A 27,147-nucleotide genomic window follows, 5' to 3' on the forward strand; every position below is an offset into this window, starting at 1 on the left:
AAACATCCATGCCCACAGCAGGATTCGAACCCGCAGCCTTTTGGCTGGAGAGCAAATACACTAACTACTCAGCCAAACAGGCAGGCAAAAGGAAAAAAAATATGTACAGGTACATCTTCCAAAGTGAAGGACATTGTTAATACTAGTGTGAAAAGTCTGAAAATAAACTATAATCAGAAATATTTCTAAGTTCAATAGTCTGCTAAATACAACCTCTCCAAAAAACTAGTCGCACTTCCTTTTAAATTGTTCTTTATTATACTTTTTTGCTCAGAATATGATTGTATCACATCAAAAGGTACAAAGCTATATAAAACATTTTATTATCAGAAAGCATATAATTTTCTGATAATAAAGCTGAAGCCATGATTATTATAAATTTAGAAATTATGTGGTCTTCAGGGAGATTAATTACAAATAAAAAGATTAAATTAAGCATTAATTAATATAATTAATTAATACTTAATTAATTATAGATTAGATTAAGTATTAATTATAATAAATCAAAAGGATGAAAATGGAATGAAAAATTTCTTATATGTACTGTGCTATTGCTTGGCAAAGTCTTCTTTCTTTCTCAATAATGGTCAGTAATCTCCGTTAGCTTTTAAACTAGCAGGCGCTAGGACAAAAAGGCTTATTAGCTAGCATATCTAAGATATAGCTGATTTCAGAAATAGCAACAGTTTCGATAATATGCAGGACTTTATTTTTGTAAGTTAAAAAGTGTTACTCAAAAATAATATCTGGATGTAAATGTGTGTGCATGCGTGTGTATGAAAATGTATTTCTAAAAATTAGAATAATATGAACTGTTTAATATCTCCTAAACTATATTTTTAAGAAAATTACAGCACATGCTAATATTATTATTATATTATCTGACACCTCCAGGGAGTCAAGGACTCATCAAGGGAGGCTATAAATCACCCAAACCTGCTGTCATACCTTCCCTTAAATTCATTCTCCACATCCACACCAGAATTAATATCCAATATTAAATTAATATTGGATATTAATTTAATTAATACTTATTTAATTAAATTAATAATTAATTAATTTTATTAAATAATAATAATTTAATTTAAAAAGTATTTAATTTATTTAATTAATCTATTAATTAAATTAATAATTAATAAATAAGTATTAATTAAAATAAATTTAATTAATACTTCTAACAAAATATAAGATATGTGTCCATCAACTGAGATCAGCCTGAAGTCCTAAATAGTGTCCTTGGCTGTTCTGAAGTATGAAGGATGAAAACTTCCTAAATTTGGGGCAGTTTCATGAAATCAAATTTGTTGAGGTTAGGGTAATTTCTTAAGATAAAAGCAGAAGGAAAAGTCTTTCAAATTTATATTTGCTGAGATGGAGTAGAGTGGCTTTCTTCCAGCATATTCTATGGTGGGTGTCCAAAGCATGGTCAGCAAGTCCTGAGAGACTGATAGTGATGAAAATGGATATAGTTCTTATGTTCAGCAATTCTGATGTTGGATGTTTTGCCTGCTTGCCCACAGTAAGATAGGTTACAACTACAAGGGACTTGGTAAACATATGGTGGGTCTGTGACCTTCTTATTCATGTTTCCAATGTACTAATTCAAGCAAAACCACCAAAAAAGTAACCTTTTCCTTAAAGAATATAAAGAGCTATTGGAAATGAAGAATAATAAAATAGTAATTACAAAATCTGATAAGGGATATGCTACAGCAGTTCTAAACTACAATGATTATACATTAAAAATTTCTTCTTTACTTAAAGATTGCTCAACCTACTTTCCCTTAGACTAAGACCCTTCCTATACACAGATCAGATCCCTCCACATACTCCTTAATAAAAAGTCACCTCCTTACCTGTTAAAGTTACAAATAAACTAAAACCATGAAATTCTAATTCTAGACCCTCTCCTATATATATATATATATATGTGTGTGTGTGTGTGTGTGTGTGTGTGTGTGTGTGTGTGTGACGATTCATTGACTCGGTTGAAATACATATTGTAAAACAGAGTTGAATGACTTAAACCGAGAGTTAGGTTAAAAAAAAAGGGGGGGGGGGGGGTAATAGTAAAACACGACTAGTTTCGGCTTATAACAGCCTTCATCACGTGACATTATAAAAGAAAAGAAAAAACACTAAACACTGAAGGTTAAAAAAACTATGAACAACATAGAGAGTCTTTATACATAATTAGCATGAAAACATTGTAGTTGTATTTAAAGCTGTTCTTTCGTTTGTTGCATTGCTGGGAGAGTGCTTGCTTGCAGCATCACGTGAACGACAGTACATGATTACTGTCGTTCACGTGATGAATGACTATCTGGGAGGTTGTAGTTCAAGTTATTATTTAGATGTTCAGGGTTGAGGATGATTTTCCTAGATTCTATGATTTTTCTCTCCAATTCATCATTGCAACGAAAGATGTTAGTAGTTGGTGATATATATATATATATATATATATATATATCACCAACTACTAATATATTAATATATATATATATATGTGGACTACCCAAAATTCATAGAAGAATGTGACGTCATGCCCAATTGTAGATTTCATTGATTCATCATACAAATTTGCCAAACATTTACCAAAAGTGCTTTCTGAATATATTGGCTACATCCCCCTTGCACATAAAAAACTCAGCCCACTTTAAAGCCAGTATAGAAAATCTCTTTCTTCAACATGCTGACATTACAGTCAATTTTAATGTCTCCTCTCTGTTCACCAATGTTCCACTTCACCTTATTTCAAACTAAATTTCTACCTGATATTTCGGCCTTGTTTAAGTTCACTAGGAACTCGGGATATTTTGTTTGGCAAGGAAAATTAAAATTCTACAAATAAATGGAGGGAAGATTCATGGGCTATCTGATTTCAACCCCCCCCCCCCCAAGCTAATTTCTTCATGGAAACATCTGAAGAAAAACTCTGACCTCTCTCCCATATAGACCCCACTGTTTGGTTACACTTTGCTGATGTGTTCTTCATTTGGCTACAAGCATCTATGCTCTCGGCATATTTTTAACCCAACTAAGATATTAAGATAGATATAATTTATTTTGTTTTGTTTTTGCAAATATGAAATTCATTTTTATATTTGTTGTTGCAAACAAACAGCATAAAAAAAAGAAAATCAAACATTAAAATATGAGAAACAATTTCTGGTACAGGAAATTCTAAATAGAACAGTTCACTCTAAGATGAGTGGTGTCAAAAGGTTGAAAATCTGTTAATCTGCTAATACCTCTACAATTATTCTACTTCTGTCTTATGAGATTAAGACAGAAGTAGAATAATTATAAGATGAAAGACAGATGAATTCCCCCCCCCATGCATTCATCCTTGAAAATTTGCAAGGTCATTCAACTATATTTGATTCACTTTGACCAGCAAGAAGTTTAAAGATATGTTGAGCTCTAGGGCGGTAGGAATGTGTTTGCTGAGACATCGGTGTGCAGCATATCACTGGCACTTGTTAAACACACATGTAACAAGCAGATATTTATAAGAAGTGGACATTTATTATTATTATTATTATTAAAACAAGACCTCATGGAGTCAAAGACTCATCTAGGAGGTCCTTTTATCTTACACACACATCTCATCATACCGTGTCTTAAACACATTCAAACTACTTGCAGACACCACGCTCTCAGGCAGGGCATTCCAATCACTCACAACTCTGCACGAAAAAAACCTGCCTCTCACTCCCTTACTCACACCCTCCTTATACAGTTTCCAGGGATGACCTCTGGTTCTCCCCTGATCTCCCACTATTCTCTGTAGAACTTCTCCACCATTGATCCTATAACAACCCCTTACCAACTTGTAGGTCTCTATCATATCTCCCCTCTTCCTTCTCTCCACGAGACTCTGCAAATTACATCTTTTCAATCTTTCCTCATACTCAACATTCCAGAGGTCAGAAACCACCTTAGTCATTCGCCTTTGGACCCTTTCCAACATCTCTTCATCCTTCTGAAAACCCGGTGACCAAATCTGGGCACAATAGTCCAAGTGTGGCCTAATCAAAGCCTTATACATTGGAACAAGTATCTCCCTACTTCTACATGTCAGCGTCCTCCGCATCATTCCCAGAAGTCTTTGTGTTGTCTTCACAATTTTGGCGATGTGTCCCCTAAATTTTAGATCCTTATCCACTATCACCCCCAGATCTCTTATTTCCTCTACTTCCAACAATATATTCTCACCAAGCATAAATTCTGCATCCCATCTTTGTTTTCCAAATTTTAAAACCTTACATTTTGCAACATTGAACTCACATCCCCATTTGCTTGCCCAATCACTCAATTTATTCAAGTCTTCTTGCAAGGCCACAACATCTTCACTACTCTTTATGGTTCGTCCCAACTTTGCATCATCTGCAAACAACTGAATATCTCCATCCAAATCTTCACCAATATCATTAATATATAAGTTAAATAGTAATGGCCCTAAAACAGACCCCTGAGGCACTCCACTAATGACTTTCCTTTTCCTGGATATCGCACCCCCATACACAACTTGTTGATACCTATCAGATAGCCAGCCTCCAATCCAATGCACTAATCTAATATCCAACCCCATCTGCTCTAGTTTGACTGTCAACTTATCATGAGGTACTCTATCAAAAGCTTTTGCGAAATCCAAGTATATTACTGTGTATCCTTCTCCTCTGTCCAAGGAAGCAGTCACTTTATTGTAATAAGTAAGTAGATTACTAAAACATGACCTCCCTTTAGCAAATCCATGCTGTCCATCAAAAATTATACCATTGTTGTCAACCCAACTCTGGATCCTAGTTCTCACAAGCTTCTCCAACAACTTAACCACAACACCTGACACACAGATAGGCCTATAGTTTGATGCTTGAGTTCGATCACCTCCTTTATGAAGTGGCACAATCTTGCCCTCCTTCCACTCTTTAGGAACTTGACCAAGTGCAAGACTCGTATTAAAAAAATATGTCAAGGCAGGTGTCAACTCTCTAGCACACTCCTTCAGAATACGTGGTGATATATTATCAAGTCCCACAGCCTTATTTACATCTAGTTTACTCAACTCCCCAAACACCTCTTGCTCACTTACAGTCAGTCTCTCCTCCCCATCATCAACTGCTCTTAATCTCTCCATGAAGTCACATTCACAAGATTGAAAGATCTTTATGAATTGCTCATTAAGTATCTCCACAACACATTCTGCAACAGCTGTCTTTATACCATTTCCTCCAATCAATGTCATCCTTCCATAATCATTCTTTCTTTTGCTGGCTACATATCGAAAGAACTCCCTAGGATTCTTTTTGGCTTCATTAGCTAACTGCTGTTCATACCTCTCTTTAGCTACTCTCACCAACCAAGTCACCCTCCTTGCCTGGTCTTTGTAGACCTCATGAAATTGGTTACTTCCACTTCTCTTATGCTGTCTCCACAATGCCTTTTTTTTCTGTATTGCATGCTTAATCTCTTTATTCATCCATCTCACACCTACCTTATTTAACCTTCTCACCCATGGTATACATTTAGACATTGCATCTACTAAATAGTTTTTGAAAATCCCCCAAGCTGCATTGATCTCTTTTCCAGCTAACTCCTCATTCCATGCTATATCTGCAAGCTGTCTCCTGAGCTCTTCATAATCACCCCCTTGTAGTTCCACATGTACCCTTTTTTCACAGGGGTCCTACACTGTGCTGTGCTATACTCATTTATTTAATGTCAAATAGTGATCATGTGTGTTTCGTACATGACCGATATTTTTTCTTTGAGTGCTTACGTTCACGTTGACTGAATGGAAAATCTTATAATTTTAATGATGAGTAGCATGAAATAAGGCAAACAAATATCATTTCATGTCTATCGGCAATAAAACGAAAGCAAAAGACAAAAAATATCAAGCATACAGATTATTTAAATAATACTTCCGATGATTCTCATCTGACAGAAGCAAAAACAGAAGTGAATTTAATTCATAAAAGTAGAAATTTCCAAGCCAGTTGGCTCAAAGAATTTTCATGGTTAAAACAAGATAGTGCTTTTGACATCACATTGTGCATTTTTTTGTTCTGAGTTTTATAGCTCAAATGAAAGTGTTCAATGTAAAAGAATTAGAGAAATTGTACCATTTCGAATGGAGAGTTTTAAATTTCATGAAAATCTGCTCAAAACATTAAGTTGTATGGACAACTGTTGGAACAGCTGAGGTCAGAAATACAAAGTATTCTAGATAACACATGACAGGATTTAGAATCCTATTAAATTTGCATGGAAGAGAATACCCTCAATGGATTCTTTAAAAGAACATTGTTGTTGTTTTTGTAAATAACATAATGCAGCTATAAAATTTTGCTGGAATCATTCACAGATATCAGATGGACAGTAAATATCAGAAACAAGGCTAGGATAGTATTGTAAATAATAATAATATAATATATCATATAATAATATATAATATTCAATGATCATGGGCGTACTTAATGAAAGTGTGACAAAATCGTGTTTCCTGAGTGCAAAAATTCATGACATTAACCATGACATCCAGAGATGCAAAAAGGTAAGTCGAAGGAAATGAGTGTCTTGGTTGGTACCAATTATTTGATAGGTGAGAAGTATTTTATGAGAGAGGATGTAAAGGAGTTGTTAAAAGAGGCAAAACTGTTTAATGTGGACAAATGTAAAGTTGTGCATTTTGGGATAAGTAGATTACAAGTCATGCATCACACTAATGGCAATTTACTTCAGAAAATAGATGAAGGGGTGGTGATAGACAGAGTTGACATTTAGAGGACATGTTGCTAAGGTTGCTATGGTAGCCCATAAGATTACTTGGGTACTGAAGAATGCATTAACAAGTAGAAACAAAGAGGTTGTTATTCCTTTCTATAAAGCCTTGATACGTCCATATCTGGATTACTGTGCTCAAGTCTTGTCCCCTGGGTTTCTTGGGGATGAGGATTCTTAGTGGAGAGGATTCAGAGGTGATTGAATAAGATGGTGAGTGCCCTGTGGAATGTTTCCTATGAGGATAGATTGAGGGTATGTGGATTTTAGAACTTGGGAACTCTTGATAAGAGTAAATGTAAAGAGATTTGTAAAGAGTAAATGTTTGTATCAGAAACATTTAATTTGTTTAAAGGTTTTATAGGATAGGTTCAGAAGAAATGTTTCAGCACTTGGCTAGAGGGACCAGAAAAAGTAGTCATCCTCGGAAGATGAATAAAGGTGTGATTAATAGGGGTTTAAAAACTAGACTTTTTGCTAGGAGAGTTGTGATGAGGGGAATGGATTGCCAGAGTCAGTTGAGGTTGCTTTGTCTGTTAATGGGTTCTAAGATATGTATGATAGATTGTGTAGATAGATTGGGTCTCCTGTGATGAGTCTTCAGCTCTATGGAGGTACTACAAAAGATAATATGTAGTATAGTAGTAATAATAATAATAATAATAATAAAATTGAAATCAACTGACAACGTAGTCTTTGCTGGCATTGTTTGTGCATGCACTAGTGTCATGCTGATAATATTGTATTTAAACAAAAAAAATTGTTTACTTACAATAGCTCAGTCAATCCCACACCCATTTAAAACAAATTATAATACGTTAATGTAACATTCCCAAATAAAATACGAAAAAGTTATTTATCCTTCAGGAGTGATAATTCCACTCTACCTTCAATTCACCTCCCTTCAATTTTTATCAATTTAATTGATACAAATTGAAGGGACAGATACATATTGATTTAACTGATGTTTAATTATTTCTCTTGGTGCTGAGTCATTCCATTAAATTGTATCAAGACATTCCTGTATACCTCCAAAATCGTGAAGTAACGAGATATGTATTTTAACATTGGAAAAGTGTCTGATTATGCTGTTGTAATCTTAATAAATAGCAATTAACTGCCTAATTGAATCCTTTTCCTTCTTTTTCTGCAATTTCAATAACTGATTTCAAATGAAGGATATGAAATTCCATCTACACTTTCTGATTTCAGCCACTGAAGTAGCTAGAATCAGAAAATGGAAGCCTACCTTTGTATTACACTGAGCCACATTATGTCTACATAATGTGGCTCAGTGTAATACATATGATGTTCTGATTCATATAGCACTGCAGACATGCTAAATTTGTACATACCTTTTATAGGAATAAAGAAATCAACTAGAGTTCATAAAACTTACTTTACATTTAGCCATTCTCTTTTTCTTAAATCAGTTGCAAATTTCTGAAAGGGAATTAGTCCTTAACATTACTAAGATGACTGAGTTGAAAAATGATCTTTCCATTATGCTACAACATACCTTATTTGATGTAGAAACTCATTAATAGATTCCTTCATTCTTTCTCCTTAACCACCTAGCCCACTCACTGTTAGTTATTGGTTTTGTGGCTTCTCATGAATCAATGCTTGGAAAGAAGTCAATCTATACCACAGTTGTGAGGAACAAAGAGCCATGGTGCCCACCTTACTAACACAGATATGGGGTATACCAATGCTCCAGTTCATCCCACAGATGTTCAGAGGGTTGAGACATCAGGGCTCTGTGGAGGCCAGTCAAGTGGTGACATTCATGTCCACAAACCACACAGTTACAGCAGCAACCTTATGACACAGTGCATTGCCTTGCTGAAAGAGTCAATGGTCAGTAACACAGAAATGCCACAAAATTAGGAAGCATTGCATGATCTAGAATGTTCAGATACCTTTCAGAGTTCAATGTTTGTGACATCACAAACAGAGATCCGAGGCCAAATCAGGAAAAAAAAAACAGGACCATACCATCACACTGCCACTTTTAAATTTCATAGATGGGGTTACACACTCTGGTAAGAAACATTCACTGGTGGATGGGTGTGGCAAGAAACCACACCCATGTGTCTGCTCAGTTGTGGGTATAGAGTGATTCGCTCCATAACCCAGCTTTTAAAGCATCCCACCATACACCTTTGTCCCACTGAAGATGATGCTGCATGTTGGGTCAGGTAATATGGAGCTTGTATATTGCACTCCTATATGGCAGGAGTTCCCCTATTGTAATAAGCCTCAGTTCTGAATGTTTTTGTGCAGATTTGCGTTCTAGTCGATGCCCAGAGTTTTTAACCTATTATCAATGGTGCATTCACTAAAACTAGGAATGTCAGAACCCTGTACGAAGCAGGTAAGCTAAGAAATGCTATTCAGGAAATGAAAATACTTGAAATTGAGATTTCAGGAATGAGTGAAGTTAGGTGGCCAGGATCAGACAAAACTCAAGTTAATGACATTACACTGTACCACTCCGGAAGTAGTGAAAACAACCATCAAAATGGAGTTGGAATAATTAAACAAAGATGCCAATAAGTCACTGTTGTGCTTCATTCCCTACTCAGATAGGATGATGTTATTAAAACTGAAAAGTGAACCACTAGATATTAATCTTATACAGGTCTATCTATGCACCTACAGCTGACAAGTGATACCAAGATCGAAGAATTTTATGACCAATTAAGAGAACTAATGAAAAACACAAAAAAAAACATGATATTAACATCGTCATGGGTGATTTCAATGCTAAAGTTGGGAAAGGTAGAAGTAGAGATATAGTTGGCGAACATGGACTGGGAACAAGAAATAAGAGAGGATGCCGTCTTATTCAATTCTGCCAAGAAGAGGAGCTACTAGTCATAAACACATTTACCATCCTGAAGACTATATACTTGGCGATCACCACAAGATAATAATACAAATATAGTCAGAAACAAAATTGATTACTTGCTAATTAATCAACGATTTTGAAGTTCCATAAAGAGCACAAAAACCTATTCTAGTGCGGATATTGCTTCTGATCATAATCTACTGGTGACAATGTTAAAAATTAGACTGAAAGCTATACTTCAGAAACATCAACAAAAAAGGGTTAATTTAGGAAAGTTAAAAAACCCAGAGATAAGAAACAAATTGAGTCAAGATCTGAATCAAGAGATAGCACTTATCAAGAATGATGATGTCATGAGGGTTGATGAATCATGGGACAAATTAAAATCTGTCTTCATAGAGAAATGTGCCTATACCTTGTGTCCTGATAGAGCAGTAAAAAAAGAAAGATTGGATAACTGATGAAATTCTTTCTCTTATGGATCAACGCAGATCATATAAAAATCACAGTCCAACAAAATATAAAGAGCTTCAAAAAATTATTAAAGGCAAGATCAAAGAAGCAAAAGAAATCTGGATGAATGAAAAATGTAGAGAAATTGAAATTCTAGAAGAAAAGCATGACAGTTTTAATCTACACAAAAAGCTGAAAGAGACCTCAGGTATATTTAAGAAAAAATAGCTATGTGTCCTAAGAAACAAAAAGGGAGAAATAATATCCAAAAAATATGACAAAATACAAGAATGGGTGAAATAAGTAGAACTCTTTTCTGATAACAGACAGAACCCACAAAATACTTATGAACAGATGGATGAGGTAGAATGTGCGCTGAACTCAGCTAAAAATGGTAAAGCCTTAGGCCCTGATAGAATACCAGCAGAAATAGTAAAGTTCTTAGAAGGTGACAACATTGCTATATTAGTAAAGCTATTTAATAAGGTGTACGATACAGGCATATTCCCACAAGACTGGTTACAGTCGACCTTCATCATGCTACCTAAAAAAGCAAATGCAAAAACTTGTAATGACTATAGAATGATCGGCCTAATAAGTCATATTCTCAAAATGCTCCTGAAAATAATTCAAAAAAGAATATACAGAAAATGTGAAGACACCATCAATGATACCCAATTTGGCTTTAGAAACGGTTTGGAAACAATAGAGGCTCTTTCCTGCTCTCAAATCTTATTCCAAAAATCATCATCATCAAATTCCTGACATGTACCCTCAAGGGGTGTACACGATATGGTAGTACTACATGAAAAATTTACATAATTACTAACTTCCTATCTACAATTTTCCTCCAAATCAGTCTTATTACTTGTCAAGACACCAACATTATCATTATTAGATCTTATATTTCTATCGTCTAAGGCACATTGTACCGTATCAATCCACCTATATTTTGGTCTTCCTCTGGGTCGTTTTCCTGCCAACCTGGCACAGAACACTTGTTTTGCTAATCTTTCCTCGCCCATTCTGTTTACGTGACCATACCACTTGAGATTAGCTCTGCTAACACATTCTTGGATGCTGACAATGCTGAGTTCTTTCGTAATATCCTCGTTTTTAATATGATACTGCCATTGATGCCATCTGTTTATGCTTCTAATCTTTCTCAGGACTCTCATATCTGCGGTCTCTAGTCTTTGGTCAAGTGTTTAACTTCTGACCCAGCTCTCAGATCCATAAGTTAAAACTGGTTTGAACACTGTCTTGTATACAGCTAATTTAGTGTTCCGACTAATTTCTCTCTTATTCCATATGAATTTATTTAATTGACTTCCTACCACACCAGCTTTGTTGATTCTATTGTCTATTTCCATATTTAATTTACCATCTACACTAAAAATCATGTCTAAGTAGCTGAAATGTTTCACTTGTTCCACAGGTTCCCCGTTCACAACACACTTGACATTTTCAACAATTCTACCTATTTTCATTGTCTTTGTCTTTTTAATGCTCACCTTCATACCATATCTATTACAACAGTTATTCAATTTAGTCAGAGAATCTTGCAAACTTGTAGAGGATTTATTCAAAAGAATAACACTGTCCGCATAAAGCAAAGAGCTGACATTAACATCTCCAATTCTGATATCATGTTTAATACCAGTTTCCTTCATAATGTGATCCATATAGATAATGAATAACGAGGGGGTGGTGGATAATGTACATCCTTGTCTCACACCAGATTTAACATTAAACCATATTCCTGTACATCCTTCAATTCTAACTGCTGACTCACAACTCAAATAAAGACTAAGTATTGCTTGATATAATGCCCCATTGACACAATATAACTGTAGTGTATTGAATAGCTTCTCTTTTGGCACCTGTCATATGCCTTTTCCAGATCGACAAAACTTAAATACAGATCTTTCTTATATTCCCATGCTTTCTCGACTATTTGACGTAAAGTGAAGATCTGATCCTGACAGCCTCTATTTGGCCTGAATCCAGTTTGTTCTTCACCAAGCTTTTCTTCCACAATTCTTCTCAACCGTTTCTCAAATATACTTGCATAGATCTTGCCAGGAACACTCAGTAGGGAAATACCTCTGTAATTCTCATATTCAGTTTTATTTCCCTTTTTATATATGGGAACTATTAGAGCTCTACTCCAATCATCGGGAATTCGTCCCTCTGTCCAGGCTTTCTGAACTCTGCAGGGCAGCCACTGTAAGACTTTTATACCACCATACTTTGGCATTTCTGGTCGAATATCATCTACTTCTGCTGCCTTTCCACATTTCAAGCCTTTGATGACTTTTTCTACTTCAAGTGTGGATATGTATTCCTGACTGTATGCCTGTTGAGTGTTTTTACCACTTTGAAAATTTGCTAAATGAAACAAGCAGTGATAGCAAAGTAATTACTCTATAATTCAAGGATATCTTTTTCTCCCATTTTCATGTCACCTTTATCATCTCTAACTCCTTTTACAGCATTCTTTCCTCCATTCCTAAGCTTCTTCAACAACCTCCAGAATATTTTGCCACCTTCTTGATATTTATTTTCTATGAAGAACTTTTATTTCTAAAAGACCATAAGATATAATGATAAAATATACAAAGAGCCAACAAGTTTCACTAGGCACTGTCTAGCATGTTCAAGGCTGTACTGGTGTGAAAACAAATGCATCAAGTTACATGAAAAACACACACTTTAGTAACTGCTAGGCCGTTACATTTGATAATTCGTGTTTGATAGCGTGCATGCGTTCGAATGCTTCAGTCAGAATCCGGTACATGACCACGTGTTGTGTAGTTTTTTGCATATTGATGTTCTGTTAAACTGAAAGAAATGATGAGATTTTTCCATATGTCTTTAATAATAATACCTTGATTTCCATTTAAATTATTGCCTGTGCATAGCACCACAGCTGCTTCTTTGAAAGTTCTTTGTCTGTAATCATTCTCGATATAAGGCATAGAACTGTTTTTCCAATCTATAACGTGATTTGATGTTGAGAAATCATGAGCTAAACCAGATGTGATGCTTGTATTGTGATTGACATCCCCACATATTCCTTTTGTCTTATTTCAATACTTCTAGAAGTCTGACCAATGTAAGAAAGGCCACATGTGCGTGGAATTTCATACACTCCAGGAAATTTGAAGAAAGGTACCTCATCTTTGGGTGATCTGAAGATCTGTGTGATCATGGTAGTTGGTTTAAAAACCTCTCTGATGTTATGAGCTTTTAACATTCTTGCCAATTTTGTGGAAAATGAATTAATATATGGAATGACAGCTGCGGACACATATTGGGACACCGTAACACGTTGTTGGAGGTTGTCTTTAAATAGAAATTTGTTTAAAATATTAGAAGGGTATCCATTCAGAGATAGAGTGTTAGCTATTTGTGACAGTTCTCTCTGTACATCTGCTTCTTTCGAAATAGACCTTAAGGCCCTATTACGGAGCATATGAATGATGCTTTGTTTTTGTGATCTATGATGGTTGGACGAATAATGTAGATATCTACCTGTATCTGTGGGTTTCTTGTAAATGGACAGTTGGATATTGTTATCTTCTCTCCTCACTAGGATGTCAAGAAAAGGTAGTTCTTTGTTCTTCTCCAGTTCTATAGTAAATTTGATCTTATTGTGTAGCGAGTTGATTTTATTAAGAAACACGAGAAGGTTTTCCATGTTGTCCTTCCAGATGATGAACACGTCATCGGCATACTCCACCAAATCGACGGTTTTGGTGAAATGGTGGAAAGAATATCCTTTTCAAGTTTTTCCATAAAAAGGTCTGCACATGATGGTGGTTACAGGGGGCTACCCATGGCTAGACCTTCAGATTGTTTGCATACTATGTTGTTTACTTTGAAGAGATTTGATTTCAGGCATTGATGAAATGACTGTGTGATGTCTTGAGGGAAGAGATCTTTAAGAATGTTGACCACCTCTATGATCGGTACATTAGTGAATAAGGACACTACATCAAGACTAGCCATAATGTCCGTTTCTGATATTTTGATACTCTTGATTTTTTCCACAAAATGTTGTGAGTTTTTAATGTAGGTATCTGTGTGTCTAAGTGTTCCTTTCATTAAATTTGCCAGATGCTTTGCTAGTAAGTATCCGACCAACTTGTCATATTGCGGATTAATGCCAACTTGGCATTAATCTCCAGATGATTACTCATGATGGGATTTTTATCTAAGACTTGGTAAGTGGAAATGTCTGCTAGTAACAAGTTAATCTTATTAAAATAATCTTTCGAGTTAAGAATGACTGTTGAATTTCCTTTATCGGCTTTGGTTATTATAATGTCTTTGTTGTTCTGTAAATTGCAGATAGCTTTCTTATCATAAGGAGTGATATTGGGTATTGGTGGTTTTGCTGAAGCAAGAATAATCATGCTATTGAACCTAATAGCATTTGCTGTAGCCTCTGGAAGAGGAAAAAGACTTTTTTCTATCCCACATATGAAATCCATTTTAGGAATAAAATTAGGGGAGATGGCAAAATTGAAACCCTATTTTAGGATTTCTGATTCATGATTAGAAAGCATGTAATCTGAAAAGTTAAAAATTACTTTATTAGGGAGACCGTGGTGCGACTGGAATTTTTTCTTATAAAGAACTTTGAATTTTTTAATTTGCGTGATTTTACTCTTTGAAAGTTTTTTCGTAACTACGATGTAATACGTGGTCTATGGTATTCCAAGTCCTGTAGTCGAAACTGTTATATATGTCATTAAACTGTTCTCTACAATTTACGTCAATAATGTTAAGCTCATACTGGTATGTTGTATCCTTTCTCTTATTAGCGCTAACGAAGTCTTGTGGTATATTCTTTTGGCTGTTGCAGACTGGATAGGTCCTTTTACTACTAAGAACTTCGGAATAACAGCAAAATCTCTACATCTCTTCAGAAATGTAAGGTGGTTTAGTAACTTACCTTTTTTGCATTTGTTCTTCTCAAAGCACCGAACTTTATGTTTCATTTGTGAACTTAAATTGTACATATTTGGTCTGATGTATTAAAATAAGAATTTTATTGCTAAAAAACCATAAGATATAATGATAAAATATACAAAGAGCCAACAAGTTTCACTAGCAACTGTCTAGCATAGTTGCTAGTGAAACTTGTTGGCTCTTTGTATATTTTATCATTATATCTTATGGTCTTTTAGCAATAAAAGTTCTTTATTTTAATACATCAGACCAAATATGTACAATTTAAATTTATTTTCTATGTTCTTGCCAAAGTCCTCCCATGACTTTTGTTAGCTAGTTTTACACACTGTTTAGCTTTCTTACATTTGTCTCTGTATTCTCTAAGAGAACAAGCTTACTTATTTGCCAGGAACTTTTGATATGATTTCTTCTTTTCCTTCACTAACTCTTTAACTTCCTGTGTCCACCATGGAGTCCTGATTTTTCTATCCTTGCAGACAACCTCACCACATGCCTCTCTGGCTGAATCAATCAGGGTTTTCTTCAAGGCTTGCCACTGAATCTCCAAGATTTGGTTCCTGTTCTCAGACTTTCATTTTTTCTTTGATAATCTTTGTATATGTTAGTCTACAGTTCACATCTGAGAGCTGCTCAACTTTTATTCGCTTTAAAACTTTCTTACATGTTATTCTTTTCAATATGAAATTCAATTTTATCCTGCTCGACTAAATAGTGATCGCTTCCAATTTCAAATCCTCTGTACACTCTGGTGTCCTGCACCAGGGAGAAAACATCACTATCGACAATAACATAGTCAATGAGACTTTTTCCTTGCCTCTTCTCTCCATGTGAATTTGTGCACATTTTTATGTTGGAACATGGTGTTATTCATTACCAGTCCATGTCCTGAGCAGAAATCCAACAAGTATTTGCCATTATTATTAGCTTTGCTCTTTTCTCCAAATTTTCCCAAAATATTTTTGTATGCCTGACAATCATTTCCTACTCTGCTATTTAGATCCCAACATGGACCAACTTTTCCTTTTTCATTGTGTCAGTTGCTTTCTCTAAAGTCTCAAAAAATTCCTCCACTTATACCTTCTGTGGGACCATATGCACAAATAAGTCTCATTGTCCAGTTTCCCATTCTGGTATTTGCCCACATCACTCTAATTGAGACTGCCTGCCATTCCAGAAGATTACCCTCGTATTTAGTGTTGAATACTATGGCTACTCCTTTCTTTTCCTTGATTTTCATTGCCTGAATATAACATTTTGTATTTATTGCTCAGAAAGATCTCACCAGTTTTTGTCTTATTCCAAAAATGTATTGATTAAAACAAGGAAGCATTCATTTGCTTCATTGACTTTGAGAAAGCATTTGATAAAGTCCAACATACTAAAATGATTGCACTATTAAAAAGAATTGGATTAGATGGTAAAGACATCAGGATCATTCAAAACTTACACTGGAACCAAAAGGCATCTGTTCAAGTTGATGACATTATTACAGACCCCATTAACATCAAACGAGAAGGAAGGCAAGGATGTGTGCTGTCACCTCTTCTTTTTAACATATACTCAGAAGCCATATTTCAAAAAATCTTAAAAAGAAGAGGGGAAGGGATTAATGTAAATGGTGAAATCATCGGTAACATCTGATATGCTGATGACACAGCTCTCCTGGCTAACAATAGTTAGGATCTTCAAAATCTTCTGGAATTCATCACTTTCTTTAAATGGGAAACAAATAGAAAGAGTGACAAATTTTAAATATCTCGGATGATGGTTAAATGAAGAATGCAATCCAGAAATGGAAATAAAAGTTAGAATTGAAATGGCAAGAAAAAATTTTCTCCTGATGAAATCAACACTGTGTAACCGCAACTTAAACTTAGAGCATGCATGGTTAAATGCCATGTATGGTCTATACTGCTGTACGGTGCAGAAACTTGGACCTTGAAGACAGCATCAATAAAAAAACTTGAAGCCTTTGAGATGTGGTTATACAGACAAATGTTAAAAATCCCATGGACAGCAAAAACGTCTAATCAGGAAGTACCGGGACAAATGGGGAAATCACGTGAACTTTTAAATATCATAAAAAGAAGGAAAATTGCATATCTTGGTCACCTACTTCGTAATGAAAAATATAAAATATTTCAATTGCTTATAAAGGGGAAGATAAATGGAAGAAGAGGACAAGGAAGACAAAGAAAATCTTGGCTGGCAGACATCAGAGTGTGGACTGGCATGAGCTCCTAGGGACTGTTTAGAGTAGCTGAGGATCGCTCAAAATTTGCCAAGGTGGTCGCCGACCACCGATAGGAGATGGCACTCAAAGAAGAATCTTTTGCAGTACCCTACAGTCATGTTCGGGTAGCATTTGCATATTTCAAACTCCATCAGTTCTTATCATAGCTTCCTATCACAGTTACACTGACTTGGGGGCATCATATTCCTCTAATTTATAAAAACACGACTCATTTCATGGTACGATGCATCTTGTCCGCTGACTTCTTTCCAACCAATGTATAAACTCAATACATCAAAAATGTTAGCACTGGAGCCCTGGAAAAAAAAAAGTAGCAACTGTCTTAATAAAGCAATATTTAATGTTATCAGAATGTTCTTGAAAAATATGACTGAATTCCCAATAGACAACTGGATTGCTAATTTATCTAGTCATCCACTAACGAAAGAACTGAATTCTGGAGCCACATATCTGTAAACTTATCCAAAACAATTTCCTTAATTAGACTTTCTACATAATACAGAGGGGAAAATTGGTTATCTTTCTAATGATGAGGTTAAGAAACTGCATGTATGATGCCAAACCTCCTGAATTTGATATTCCTCTTTCACAGTTGAAGCCCTGAAGTTATTGAAAAATACTGACAACATAAAAAGTGTCAAAGGCAACATCACAGACTATAGATTATGTGAATTTGCTTTTTCAAGATCAAAATACATAATCTGAGATCATACCAAAATTCAGCTAAATAAACTAAACATGTTATTAATAAGACAACAGCCATTGATTAATCAACTGTATATATAAAAAACTTGGAATACATATTGCACATATCAGGTAGTTAATCAAAAAAAAAAAAAATCTGCTAATGCCTTTTTATTCCTGTATACGGGAGTAGGCGAGGCCATTTAGCCCTATCTAACTTTTGGAGACTGAATGGGCAGTTCAATCTCCACTGGTACCCAATCAGAGACAGATCACCCAAGGCTATCACTAATTAAGCGGTACGCAGTGAAGAGAGACAGCTCAAATGTGCCGCCATCTCGTGGTCCCTAACACAATATATTTAATGTCTGAAAAATAATGTGGGTTCTACGGTTGATTTTCTTGAGTTTACAGGACGAAAAACTCGAGTTTCCGGGAGGAAAAACCTGCTTGCCTGTGCCAGAGATCGACTAACTCGGGAACCGGTCAAAAAAAGGCTTAGAAAAATTTCCTCTAGTCGCCGACTAGACTCGAAACCAAGTCTTCCTTCATGCGGACAAGCGCGGTGGTGTGCAAACGCCACATCCACTGAGCTACACAGGCTCTGGTAGTTAATTTCTGCCTTAAATAATTCTTAATTTTAATCTAATAAATATACTCCATATACCAGTTATATGGTGAGTAAAAATTTCACATAAATGTTTTAGTTATGTTCATTTTTTCACATGTTACATATATACTGAAAGAAAATTTCATTGAGGAGAAATAAGTTTTTGTTATATGATAAGATAAAGTATATACGTAACGTGGTAACTTGTTTGAATTTACTAATGCAATTATACGCTAATATTAGTGGAGCCACCATGCAATTAAGCAGTCATGATATGGAAGGAGACTTAAATGAATTTAAGTAATAAATTTGCTTAGAGAATAACACAGAAATATTGTTTGTGTATTATTTATATATATTGTTAGGATTGACTCGGGATGTATACATTTATAAAATTAATATTTAACTGACTAGAACCGTAGAAAGTATAACACAAAAAACTTTAATAAATCACGACTAGTTTCATCGGTGTCCCGACTTCTTCAGGTGAGTAAGAAATAACATAAAACTTATAAAACTAACAAGGTAAAAAGCATGGACTTTCCAGCTTAATAAAAAGAAGAAGAATAGTAACAGTCATATTTGAATTGGTGACCGCATGCTATTGTTAGCATGAGTTGAATGTGTGTGACAGCTAATTTTAGAGCACCAGTACTGGATTACTGCACTATGGGAATCAGGCAAATTGTAGCTCAGATTGTTGTTCATGTGTGAAGGGTCCAGAACTATTTCTTTATATTCTATAATTCGTCTTTCAAATTCATCCTTGCATATATATAAATTGGTTGTGCGGTCCCAATCAACTTGGTGTCGACGTTCTTCGAGGTTAGAGTTGGCAGAGAAAAGAACACGACTGGAAAGGGCACTCAATTACATTCTACTGTAGATGTTGCGTCTATGTTCCTCAAGACGTAGTGAAATAGATTTATCTGTCTGGCCAAAATAAGGTCGACCACAGTCGCACATAACTTTATAAACACCAGGAAAATGCAGCTGGTTGTGTTTTGGTTGACTCAGAAAAGAAATAAGTTTTGACAGAGTTGTATAGTCAGTCTTTATGTTGAATTTCTTCATAATCCTAGATAGTTTTGGGGTAAGAGAGCTAATAAATGGTAACTGTGTGCGAGTGATAGGGTTGGATTCATCTTCTTGTCAAGGTTGTTGGTGTGGTCTCAAACGTTTAGTGATGTTACGAGATGAAAATATCCATTATTTAAGGTGTTTTTCAGGAAGTTAAGTTCTGTTTGAAGGTCTTCTTCTGTGGAAGTAAGACATCTTGCACGATAGGCAAGGATGGAGATGATGCCAATTTTTTGAGGGAAATGATGAGAAGAGGCATGCAAATATCTATCAGTGTGAGTGGTTTTTCGAAAAATTTAAAATTTAAGACAGTGAGGTAATCTACTGATTTTTAGATCCAAGAAAGGGAGAACGCCGTTAATCTCTAGTTCTGATGTTGATTATTTAAATGGTTTAGGAAGCTTTGTAGTTCCTCTAAACCATGTTCCCAGATAAGGAAGACATCTATGTAACGTAACCACAGTTTAGGTTTTAAAGTAGCTATAGAAATAGCTTTCTCTTCAAAATCTTGTAAAAAAATGTTAGCTAAGACTGGGGATAGAGGGCTGCCCATAGCTAATCCACTTGTTTGTTTATATATTTTATCTTCGTAGAAGAAATAGCCGAATTAATGCAGTGTGTTAGTAGAGCAAATATTTTCTTAGAAACCTTGTCCTTAAGAAGAGTCAGAACTCCATCTGTAGGTACATTCGTAAAAATAGACACGATGTCAAAACTCACCATTCTGTCGGAGTCTTTGAGATTTAAATTTTTTATTTTTGAGATGAAATCTTCAGAGTTTTTGATGAAGGAGGAGGAATTGCCAACTAGATGTTTTAAAGAAGCTGCAAGATATGTAAGTAGGTGAGTCAATACCTTCCACAATAGGTCTTAAAAGAGTGTCAGCCTTATGGATCTTAGGCAGACCATACAAACGAGGAATGAGGGGATGGAGAGAGTGGAAAGATAGTAGTCTTGTGTGTCTGGGAAGTTTAGATGTAGATTTCAGAAGATTGTTTGTATGGTTATGAAGTTCTCTTGTGGGATCACTTTCTAGAATAGAATAGGTATCAGAACTTAATAAGTTGTTGATCTTTGAACGATAGTCAGATTTGTCTAAGATTACAGTTGCGTTCCCTTTATCAGCATGTAAAATAATATCATTGTTGTTACGAAGCAGTTGGATTGCTTTTCTTTCTGTAAGAGATAGATTATCAGTAGGATGACGACTGTTGTTTATAGTGAAGATGGCATCGATCCTAAATAGATTCGCAGTTTGTTTTGGTAACTGCGCAGCCACCTTTTCAACTTTTGTAAGAAAGAGTTCTTTAGGAATGGAGGTCGGAGAAGGAACGAAGTTAAGACCTTTTGAGAGCATACTAAGTTCTGCAGGAGAAAGTGTGTGTGAGGATTTGTTAATCACAACATTTTTAAAATTTTGTGAATTGATATGGGGTTGGCGAGTTTACTACTGTTTAAGTTGGTTGAATTTTCTGCTAAGAATTAATAATTGGAACTTTCCAGACACACAAGACTATCTCTCCGCTCTCTCTCCATCCCCTCATTCCTCATTTTTCAAATTACATATACTTCATTTACTAAATAAAGAAACATAGAGTAATAAATCTGCAAAGGATACAACTCCATCAAAGTCTTCTCCACACCAATGTAATAACTGTTTTAATCGAGTTCTGTATTTACCACCTGACTGACTTTCGCCAATGAGAGAAGAATAAGTAGCAAATACCACTCCCTTTTTCACGCTTCCATTTGCTTTAGATGATATTTTTGCATATTTAAACTAAGAAAGAGAACGTTTAAAATTAAAATTATTTTATACACGTGAAAGAATTGTGTGTGTGTGTATATAAATACACATTATATATATATAAATACCCACTATGTATGTATTATTAATTGTAAAATGCAATGTATACAAAACACAAAAATTATTCCACAGAAAAATGTTCCACTCAGTCAGAAATTAAACTTGCAAGAAATTATATTCTTGTTTGAACCTTTATGCAAGTATAAGCAATGAAGTCTGCACATTAAATATCTTCACGAATAAGCTACTTATATATGAGGGTGGTCTGAAAAGTTCTCGGCCTCGACCATAGAAGGCAATACTATTGGCAAGATTTTTTTTTTCTAAGTTGGTACATCTGTCATAAGCATCCATGTGAAATTGCAAGTCATTCTATCGAGTAGTTTTTTTATACAGCTGTCTGAAGCAAAAATGTTGTCTATATCCCTTAAATGGATAAAATTGAGTATCACGCGGTTATAAAATTCTTTGTAAAAGAAGGTTTAACGCCAAAAGAAATTCATTCGAAGCTCATAAAAGTTTATGGGCACTCTTCTCCTTCATTTTCGACAATTAAGAAATGAGCTGCCGAGTTTAAATGTAGTCTTATCAGTCTTGAAGATGATCCATGTGAAGGACGTACAAAAAAGTGTAACACCACCACTAGAAATAACTGATCAAGTGCATGATATGGTATAGGATGACTAGTGAGTCAAAGTACGTGAAATTGCCGAGACTATAGGCATTTCAAAAGAACGTGTAGGATATATTTTGCACAAAGAATTGCAAATAAAAAAAGTTTGCGCAAGATGGGTGCCGTGCTTGTTTACAGCAGATCAAAAACGCACACTGGCATGAAAATCTCTGAATAGTGCTTGGAGTGTTTTAACAACAATAAAACTGATTTTGTGCATTGATTTATTACTACAGATGAGACTTGGATACACCATTACACACCAGAATCCAAACAGTAGTCAAAACAATGGATAGAAGCCTGTTGTTCAGTGCCAAAGAAGACAAAGTCTGTTCTATCAACAGGAAAGGTCATGGCATTGGTGTTTTGGGATGCTAAGGCATTTTGTTTATTAATTATCTTGAAAAGGGTAAAACAATAACCGACGAATATTATTCTGATCTTTTAACCAGACTAGACGAAAAAATTCGCAAGAAAAGACCCAGTTTGCAGAAGAAAAAAATCATTATTATAAATTCGGCTATTATAGCCTGTTTTTGTTTAGGAGTGACTCTTATTTAAATACATTGGCTATCAGTACTCAAGGGTATATATATATATTTAGGGCATTATTGGTAAGTATAGAAGGCAATTAAGGTAGAATAAAAGAGGTGGAAAAAAATTTTTGGTACATACCTTTATTGATTTTACAATATCTTCCACTTCCATGATCTCGCTGGAGGTTGTTTACAAGCGTGGGGGGAAGGAACGTGGGGGTGTGTTTCGACGCGAAAAAAATCATCTTTCATCAGGACAATGCACCTGCCCACAAAGGTGTTTTTGGCAACAATGGGAAAAATTAAGGGATCTGCCATATGAATTATTGAAACATCCAACCTATTCCCCAGATTTTGCTCTCTCTGACTTCTATGTCTTCCCAAAACTAAAACTCTTCCTTGCTGGTCAACGTTTTTCTTCGAATCAAGAAGTGATTGTAGCTGTAGAGGGGTATTTTGCAGATCTTACTGAGAACCATTAAGGGGATGGGATAATGGCACTGGAGCATCGCTGGAATAAATGTATTAATCTTAAGGGCGATTATGTTGAAAAATAAAAATAATTTTGAAATTATAAATTCGTTTTTTCATTGTTAGGCCGAGAACTTTTCAGACCACTCTCGTATAGGAACTGACGATGATGACTTCACATCAATTATACATGATGCAATATGATTCACTGCTTTATTAATAATATTTGAATTACTTAAAGGTGTAAATATAATAGTAAATTTTGAAGAAGAAGATGAGCACACTGTTGCAAAATTAAACTCTACCAGGGATGAGAATATATTCCACTCATGCTTTATCGATTATGACTTCTATGATGGAATAGCCATATCCCCGTTTAAGAAAGTGGATTTAATGGGAAAATGATTCCTCCATAGATGTTATCTTCTACTTGTCATTTGAATTCTTGGAAGAGGATGGTGAACAAATTATTAGTTTGAGAGCAGTAAATGTTCAGGCAGTATTGATTAATGTTTTCAAGAATGCACTTTAAAACTTTTTCTTTGGGTTTTCAAGAATGCACTTTAAAACTTTTTCTTTGGATTTAGTGTATTTGTACCACACAAAATATTCAGGGCATTTAAATGAATAAGAGATCCTACTGAAAGTTGAACAGCAACTTCAATATTACAAGAGACTCATTGGTAACAGAACATGGTTGCCAGATAGATATGTTTAAATCTGTTTGAACATTCTTGTATTCAGCTAGTTTAGTGTTAACTAATTTCTCTCTTATTCCATATAAATTTATTCAGTTGACTTCTCACACAATAGTAACTTTCTTTATTCTATTATCTATTTCCACATGTTATTTGTCATCTTCACTAAATATATATTGTGCCTACATAGTAATTTTTTTTTTGTTCTACAGTTTCACTATTTAGGATGTACCTAATTTTCAAATGTCCCTGCCTATTTTCATAACCTTTTGCCTTTTCTTTGCTGATTTTCATGGAAAATTTGTGACAGCAATTATTTAATTTAGTTAAGGAATTCAGTAGACTCCTATTAAAACTATCTAAAAGACAAAAACTACCTCAATGTATGAAGAATGTTATAAACCGTAAACAGTCAGATAAAAAAGATTACATAGGAATATTGGAAGAATATGATTTTTATGATAATCAAAAACGAATCTGAAGAACAATACAAATTCCAACAAAAGAACTGAATGAATGCATCAAACAAATACTGGATTGGATAAATGGAGGATTATTTTCAAAATCTATACACAGAAAGTATAAAGTATAAAAAACTAAAACTAAACATATAAATAAAACATATACGATAAAGAATGAAAATAAATGTAAATATTGAGAGAACCAATTAACATAAGAATTGTGATATTGTAAATGAAGTATTTAAAATAAAGAAAAGTACCAAATAAATGGCAAAAGCATCTAACAATACCTATTTTCAAGAAAGGAAATAGAACAAATCCAGAGAACTACAGGGGAATAAATCTGCTTGGCACAAAATTAAATGGAAATATAATAAATAATTTGAATGAATATATGATAAGCAACAAGGATTTAGGAAAACTACCTCAACAAGCAACAGAAGAACTGAAAATCATGACAGCTGACAGAGAACCTGTAAGATGTAAACTAGAAATCAATGGGAATATAACGGAACAAATTAATAAGATAAAATTTTGAGGAATGGAACAAAATCATCATGGCATATCATAAAATTTAGTACAAGAGCAAGGCAATAAATGCTAGTTGAATATCTTGATATCTCAAGAGCCTTATCTTGAAGAATAAGAAAATACAAGGGAGAAGGGAGGGGATAAAGAAACAAAAATAAGTGTCTGCAAAGGGAGATAGAGTCAGATCAATATACTCAGTGGTGAGCTATGGAAATTTTAACAAAGGGCTAGCATCGTTGAGCACAAAAAAGGGCCTAACTTAGCGCTTATAATACTTATATTGGACTTTGTAGAGCTTCTGACGGATATGAAAATTCCTGTAGGATATCAATCATTAATGCTAGATCTTTTAAAAATTCCAGATTGAGAAGTCGGTTTAAAAGGCCCTTATATTTATTGTTCGATGCAAAATGCTAGAATAAAGTTGGTAATTTCTCCACACAGCAAGAGCCGTTCGTAAACTGCAAGCTGCCCATCATGATCCAAACACAAGGCCGATCTTTAAAATTTCAATACCAAAGTCTTTTGCAATCGTATTTAATTCTCGTTGATTTTTTGGTGATTGATGATAAAAAGCATAATTTATTCATAAATATTTCAAAATGATTTATTTCTTTAATGTTTTTTTATTCTTCTTCTTCTTCTGCAGCTTCTCCCACTTAAGTGGGGTCACTGTTTGTTGAGTCTCCTCCACACCTTCCTGTCTTGGGCTGTCACCACATCCAAGTTCTTCATCTTCAAGTCCTCTTCTACCAGCTCCCTCCATCTCTTCTTTGGCCGCCCACGCTTCCGCCTTCCTTGCACATCCATCTGCATGACCCTTCTTCCCACATATTCGTCCTCCCTCCTCATCACATGACCAAACCATCTCAACCTTGCCTCCTGTATTTTCGCTCCTGAGTTCGTAACTTTCACTGTTCCCCTGACATAGTCATTTCTCAGATGATCCTTTCTGGTCACACCGCACATCCACCTAAGCATTCTCATCTCTGCTACTTCCATCCTGCTGATGTTATTTTTCCTCAGGGCCACAGTTTCTATAGCATATGTCATAGCTGGCCTCACTACTGTCCTATAAATTTTGCCTTTCAGATTGATCGGCACCCTCTTATCGCATAACACTCCAGCCATCTCCCTCCAGTTCCTCCAACCCGCTTGTATCGTGCATCCCACTTCCTTCTCAGCTCCTCCATCTTCTTCCACTGTTGAACCTAAGTATCTAAAGTCTCTCACCTTCTGGATGACATTTCCTTCCAGCTCCAGATCTGTCTCCTGGCCACCGCCCACTGCGCAACACATATACTCTGTCTTACTTCTGCTCAGTCTCATACCTCTCTCTTCCAGTACTTTTCTCCATCTTTCCAGTTTAGTTTCTGCTTCTTCTCTTGAATCTACACACAGCAAGATGTCATCTGGATACAACTTTGTCCAAGGTGCATCTTCTCTCACCTCCTCTGTTACCACCTCCATCACAATATTAAACAGAAACGGACTTAATGCTGACCCTTGATACAAGCCAACTGTTACTTGAAAACTTTCTGTCTGTCCCAAACAGGTCCGAACACTTGTCTTCACATTTCTGTACATTTCCCGCACCAACCTGACATATTTCTCCGGCACCTTCTTCTCCCTCAGACACCTCCAGACTTCTTGCCTTGGCACTCTATCGTATGCTTTCTCCAGATCAATAAATACCAGATGTAGCTCCCTTTGTTTCTCTCGATATTTTTCCATCATCTGTCGTAACTCAAAGATAGCATCTGTTGTCGATCTACCAGGATGAAGCCAAATTGTTCCTTTGAAATCTCCACCTCCTCCCTCAATCTACCATCAAGAACCCTTTCTAGGATCTTCATTGTGTGGGACATCAACTTTATTCCTCTGCAATTTTTACAGTCTTGTGCATCCCCTTTACCCTTGTAGATGGGAACAAGAGTACTCTCCCTCCATTCCTTGGGTATATTTTCCTGTTGGCAAACTTTCATGAACAGGTCCCACAGCAGGTCAATTCCCTCTTCACCCAGTGCCTTCCATGCCTCCACTGGAATTCTGTCGGGGCCACCGCTTTTCCATTCCTCATCCTCTTCATGGCCTCCGTCACTTCCATTCTACTGATGTTCTGCACCATCCCCTCAGAAGGCTGCCCATCTCCTCTCTGAGTCCTTGCATTTTCCTCATTCAAAAGTCCCTCAAAGTATATTTTCCATCTGTTTCTTATGTCCACATCCCTCCATAATACTCTTCCTTCAGCATCTTTGATCTGCCT

The 27,147-nt window shown here is 35.4% G+C and overlaps 1 protein-coding gene across 1 annotated transcript in view; it reads right to left on the reverse strand.

Moving 5' to 3' along the window:
- LOC150095851 (protein strawberry notch homolog 1-like) overlaps positions 1-27,147 on the reverse strand; it is a 527,670-nt gene that overhangs the window by 331,838 nt on the left and 168,685 nt on the right. Inside the window, exon 8 of the mRNA XM_090409548.1 lies at positions 21,323-21,484. Coding sequence (XP_090265674.1) covers positions 21,323-21,484 — 162 coding nt within the window. The remainder of the gene's footprint in view (positions 1-21,322; positions 21,485-27,147) is intronic.

This window comes from Typopeltis vanoorti, chromosome 19, assembly GCF_054136105.1.
Source record: "Typopeltis vanoorti isolate ZY-2024b chromosome 19, IOZ_Tvanoo_1.0, whole genome shotgun sequence".
Lineage (NCBI taxonomy): Eukaryota > Metazoa > Arthropoda > Arachnida > Uropygi > Thelyphonidae > Typopeltis > Typopeltis vanoorti.